Source organism: Castanea sativa, chromosome 5 (assembly GCF_040712315.1).
Source record: "Castanea sativa cultivar Marrone di Chiusa Pesio chromosome 5, ASM4071231v1".
NCBI classification, from domain to species: domain Eukaryota; kingdom Viridiplantae; phylum Streptophyta; class Magnoliopsida; order Fagales; family Fagaceae; genus Castanea; species Castanea sativa.
This window is the reverse complement of record NC_134017.1, coordinates 37,543,848-37,549,754: the sequence shown is the minus strand read 5'-3', so window position 1 is coordinate 37,549,754 and position 5,907 is coordinate 37,543,848. Positions and strand designations below refer to the sequence as shown.

The following is a 5,907-nucleotide window of genomic DNA, read 5'->3' as shown; positions in this document are numbered from 1 at the left end:
GAAGATTAAAAGTGTTCTCAAGTACTACTGACTTTGGTTTTGATTTTCACCACACCAAGGTACACTCTCTTGTTCTTAAATTCTGAAATTCGCATAGTACATGTTAACAATTGTGAATGAAGTAGAATCATTATTTTTCCGCTGCATATGTTTTGTATACGATACAAACATGTAATTTTCCATCACCTAACACCTTCCCATTCCGTAACTTAGCCTCCAGATTTAGATTTTTGGTTAAGTAGATCTAGCTTTATCTTTATTTCTATTTTGGGTAGATTGTAACTAGAACAAAAAGTCATGTATTTTTGGTAGATTGTAACTTGAACCCAAAGCTATGTAAAGTTCAAATTTTCAAATTTGTATTTTTTATTTAATTAATGAAACAAAGCAATTTAGTCATGTATTTGTATTTTAGTTTTTCTTATTTTTTGTACATAAAAAATAAGTGGCGACTCTACACCACTTACCCAAAAAGAGAGGCACCCAAATAAACACACCACAAATATCACTCTCTCTCTTTTTTGAGGTACACCGCTTCAGGCAAGGTCTCTCACACCAAGAATACAGGGTTTTTCCTTATAGGGAGGAGGTGGAGTTAATGACATCGAGATCTTGGGGATACCTTCCATATTGGGAAGGCAAAAATCATGGGGTAGGGTCTTTGTGCGTGGTTTGCAAGATGTTTCCATATACGTAGAGACCATGCAAGGCCACGTTGGATTCGTCAGTATGCCCATCCGTCTATTGATGGGATCCATCTGCTTGATATGGAAATGTATCCGTCAGCTTTCTGGGGTTCGTCTACTCAGCCATCAGCTTCTGCTGGTGTAGGGCTCAAGGTTCCAGATGGACCCTTCTCGAGATCGACGGCTTCTTCAGGGATTGGTGCCGTCAGTTTTACCCTTTGTTGCTGGCACTTCATTGTTTAATTTCTTATTCCATATATACCCTTATCAATATATATATATATATATATATATATATATATATATATATATGTATATATAAAAGGGGAAAAAAAGGTCCTTGGTTTTGAAATTTGTATTTCTTTTAAATATTTGCTGGATTGTGCAGTTTGTATTTGTAATTTATTTGTGGGAAGCCGATGTTACTAGTCAAGATGATAGATCAACTAATTTGTAAATAGTGGGTTCCAGTTAATTTAATTAGTAAAGTTTCTGAAGGTTGAATAGGAGATTTGAGATTCAATAACTGCCTACACAAAAAACCAATTGGTGTCTTGGTTTGATGATAAAGAGTTATCATTAAACTGAAACTCTCTCACAAAACTAATTTGTAAATGTAATTTATATGTTTTGCATTTCCTACGGCGAATACAACCCATTTGGAGCTTAGGATTTCGATGATTTTGCAGACTTTCATGCGGATGTCTTGGCATGTAAAGCATCTGAATAGTCAATTGGACCAATTATTGATTTGGTTCAGCTTGTTTCTGCCATCTGTTCTGATTGTCTAGATCAGAAGAATGAGCTTAGTTGTAATATGTTAGTAAGTCAAAACATTTTAACAGGTGAATTCTAGATCAGAAAATAAATGGCATTTCCATGAATGTACATATATATATATATATAGAGGAACTGTTAGTCATCGCCTAGAGTAGAAGATGAAATTCCAAGAGAGGAGGCGAAGGTTGCTGTAGTATCCCCACAAAGGTATCTCTTGAGGCGATCCAAGTCATCAGCTGCATCAAGCATAGAAGGCCTAGTAGATGGAGAGTCCTGTGTGCAAAGGATGCCCAACTCAATCAATTCTCCAATTGCAACTTCCCACATTTTCAATACTTCAGGGGATTGATCTCTGGAAGCTCCTACCAAAGAAGGATCTATCACTCTTTCTATCCTTCCATGATAGTGACTCTTCACCCATCTGTGCAGGCTTAGCCCGCCAACAAACATGTCATCTGTTGGTCTTTTTCTAGTCACCATCTCAAGCACTAGAATGCCAAAGCTGTAAACATCCCCTTTTGTTGATGTGGTTGATCCATACCCATACTCTGCATTAGAAAATTTTGAAAAGTGAAAAGGTTTGTGTTTTCACTAAATTTATTTATTTATTTATTTTTTAAAGTGTGGAAGGTAAAAAATTGAACGACAAATTCAGTAAGGATAATCAGGATATGTGGGATCAGTGTATGCAGGTTGCTATTAAGAGGTAAGCTTGACTGAATAATCTTGTTTTTGCTATTATTGTTAATGCATGAGTGAGTTTATAATCTGCCTTGATTCTCCACAAGATCGTACAGAATTTTTGAAAGGAAGCCGTTTTTTCTTGAATAGCCTTTTTTGTTAACAATGCATAGTTTAGATGTGCTCCAATAGAATTAACATTTCTCTATTCACATTAAAAGCCAGCTCAAAGAAATAGAAATTCTTCTTTGTTTCATTTTAAATGTTTCTAGATACAAAGAAAAGGGAGAAATCCATACCTGGTGCAATGTATCCAATAGATCCACATAACAAATTTGCAGTAGAATTTCCCATTTCAGCAGCAGCACCGTTTCCCCCTCCAGTTGTCATAACTAATTTTGCGATCCCAAAATCAGAAACTAGAGCCGTCATGTCATCGTTGAGAAGAACATTGCTTGGCTTTAGATCACAGTGTATGACTTTGACAGGGGAATGATGATGCAGATAGGCCATCCCTTCAGCAATATCACTGCAAATGTTGACCCTCTGGATAAGACTCAAATCTGATGAACCTGAACGCAAACCAGTGTCTGAGTGCAGATAAAGACGGCAATCCAAGCTCCCATTTGCCATATAAGGAAGAACAAGAGCCTTAAAATCAGGTAGACTGCATGCTGTTATAATCCTTATCAGGTTTCTATGACGAATCCTCTTTAAGACTTGGCATTCCCTGTTAAAACTCTTTGTTGAGTTTCCAGATTGCAAATGTAACACCTTTACTGCAATGGCTGTACCATCTGGAAGAACTCCCCTATAGACACGTCCAAAGCTACCGGACCCAACTAGTCTCTGATCATCAAATCCTGAGGTTGCATCTGATAGTTCTTTATAGGTAATTCTTGGAATATTGTGGATTAGTTCTGGTGTAGTTGGTTTTCTGACTGTTCTAGTCTTCTGAGAGTGAATAATTACTCTAACATGACGAAATCCAATCACACAGCATATTAATGTTAAGAATGCTGCTATGAAAATGACCAATATGAATATAATCAAGAACACACGGGAATGAAACCAACGTCTCTTTTGAGAGCAAAATGGAATGCCAGGAATTTTACTGGAGACTGACCTGCAAAGTCGGTGATTTTCCAAGAATGACATGTTTGTTACTGAATCAAAGATGCCACCAGTGGGAATCAATCCCTCAAAGTTGTTCAGTGAAAGATTTAGATAGGTGAGTGAGTGAGTTTTATTGAGGCTCATTGGAATCATTCCAGATAATTGGTTTCGTGAGACATCAAAGGATTCAAGATTTTTAAGTTCCCCTAAGGATTCTGGAAGACGCCCTTCCAGAGAGTTGTTTGAGAAATTTATCATTCTCAAAGCAATGCAGCTTGATATCTGAGGAAAGATACTTCCAGTAAGTTTATTTGAAGAGAGATCCACCTCTTGCACATTTGCTAGCTTGCTGAGCTCGATTGGCAAAGGCCCTTCGAGATGATTATGCGAAAGATTAATAAAAATTCTGATCTCGCGCATACCTGCCAATTCTGGAGGGATGCTCCCTGTCAATCTATTATATGACAAGTCAAGCTCATTCAGATCTATGCACTGTCCCAAAGTTGGAGGTATCATTCCTGAGAGAAGGTTGTTGTTCAGAAACAGGTAATTTATTCGAACCAAATTTCCTAGAATTGCTGGGATTTCACCTGAGAATTGGTTGTGTGATAGATCTAGCAGACCCAGGTGAGAAGAAAACTTGCCTAGTACTGGAGGAATGGCACTGGTGAAAAGGTTGTGTGATAAGAAAAGTTGTTGTAAGCTTGTTAACTGACTGATCTCTGCTGGTATCCTTCCATTTAGAAGATTGTATGTCAAATTCAGGAATAAAAGGTTAGAAAGATTTGCTAAATTGGGGGGAATTGATCCAAAGATTTGGTTTTCCTGTAGTAACAAATAGTTTAGCTGGACACCAAGTTGGCCAATGGAACTAGGCAATCTTCCCCCAAGGCCCATGCCAGCCAATTCAAGCTCCCGTAGCTTAGTGCAGTTTCCAAGTGCAATGAAGAATGGATCAAGATTGGTGTTGTTGTCATGGCTTACCATTTTATTATATGATAAGTGAAGCAAGGCAAGTTCAGGAAGATTCCCAACAAGATTTGAAGGCAGTTCACCAAAAAGAAAATTGTATTCCACATCTATGTTGTACAGCTGTGAAGCATTTGCTAAAGAAAAAGGAAGTTGTCTAGTTAATTGATTGCTGTATAAATTGAGGTTCCATAGAACTTGACAATTTCCAATCTCTATTGGAATTTCGCCTGTGAGGAAGTTGTTGGAGAAGTCTATGTTATGTAACAAACTGCAGTTGGAGAACAAGGAAGGTGGAAGTGTACCGCTTAAATTGTTTTGGTTAAGAAGTAGTGTAGTAAGTTTGGAAAGAAGGGCAAAGGAGTCTGGTATTGAACCATGTAGATTGTTCCCCTCAATATGGAGACGGTGGAGACGTCTAAGGTAGCAAAATTCAGGTGGAATTTTTCCGAACAAGTGATTGCCAACAATCACTAGTATACGAACGCCAGTGAGATTGGAAAGGATGGGGGAAAGCAGCCCGACAAGTTCAGTTTTATTCAGACTGAGTTGTGCTACACGGTGCTGTTTTTTGTTGCACGTCACACCCGTGAAGTTGCACACATCAACAGCCGCCTCCCAGTTAGCAAGTGCGGAATTGGGATCATGTATTACGGTTTTTTTGAATGCCATGAGAGCAGCCTTATCTGTATGCAGAGAGTGGTGAGGGGGGTTGTGATGGCCAAACAATGTATAACTAGATGTTAAAGCCAAATGTTGTAGTAGAAGAAAAATTAAGGTTTTGATGAAGATCATGGTGGATATTATTGGAAACCCCAAATAATGTTTCTTTTGTGGAATCCTCATCTCCTTCTTTTCCTACTTTCACATTGAATAAGAATAGTAATAATAATAAACAAGTGAAAGCAGTGGGAAGAGTCGGGAGCTAGAGCCTGGGGGCAAAGAGAGAGCAAAGGTAATAGTGGGAATGTGGAATAGCTTTAAGTGAAGGTGGAAATAGATCTTTTGGCAAGAAACATTCAATAGGTGCAATGATTTGTAGGAGGACTAAACGAATGTCTCTTTTATCTTATTGTTCTATTGTGGTATTTGAAACCATGATGAGTAGACGTTCAACTCAACGAAAATGGCTACCACTGAGATGACAATAAAAGAATTAGTGCAGAAGATTAGTGGATGGCATTCTTCTTTTAAGTAGGACATGCGCATTTTAAAGTTCAGATTAAATTTTGTTGTGTCACACGCACACTAGCGCACACATTCTCAAACACATAGTTGACATTTTAGTATTCCCATCATCATAACACATTAGCGCACGCACGAATTGGGAAAAGGCAGTTGACATTTTGTGTTCTTACTAGCAGAAAATGAGAGATTCAGTTGATCATATTGATGTTTCTGTCCAGCCCAAATTTCTTGTAAAATATAAATACTAGGTAGACTGATTTTAGAACTTAGGCCCATAAAAATCAAACCTGACCCGTTATCAACATCCTCGCCCTTGGTCCCCTTAAACATAAAAAAGATGCCCAAATAACAACGGTACAGTTGTGATTTACAACTATATTTTATGTTGACTTTATTCTATGAAAAAAAGTATTGTAATTGTTTTATTTTATTCCTTGTATTTTGTGGAATATTATTGTATTGGGTTTAGTATTAAGTTGGTGAAAAA

General features: G+C 37.6%; 1 protein-coding gene across 2 annotated transcripts; it reads right to left on the bottom strand.

The window, feature by feature from the left end:
* Positions 1 to 1,356: 1,356 nt before the first annotated feature.
* Positions 1,357 to 5,159, bottom strand: LOC142634444 (putative leucine-rich repeat receptor-like serine/threonine-protein kinase At2g24130). Of its 2 annotated transcripts, XM_075808737.1 has the most exons (3): positions 3,274 to 5,159; positions 2,447 to 3,120; positions 1,357 to 2,014 (listed from the first exon to the last, which is right to left on the bottom strand). In XM_075808737.1, the coding sequence occupies exons 1-3, from the start codon at positions 5,076 to 5,078 to the stop codon at positions 1,602 to 1,604; spliced, it is 2,892 nt and encodes a 963-aa protein (XP_075664852.1). In that variant the 5' UTR covers positions 5,079 to 5,159; the 3' UTR covers positions 1,357 to 1,601. The 2 variants fall into 2 exon arrangements, with proteins under 2 accessions (XP_075664852.1, XP_075664851.1); XM_075808736.1 differs by having other exon boundaries at positions 2,447 to 5,159.
* Between the last annotated feature and the right edge of the window lie 748 nt (positions 5,160 to 5,907).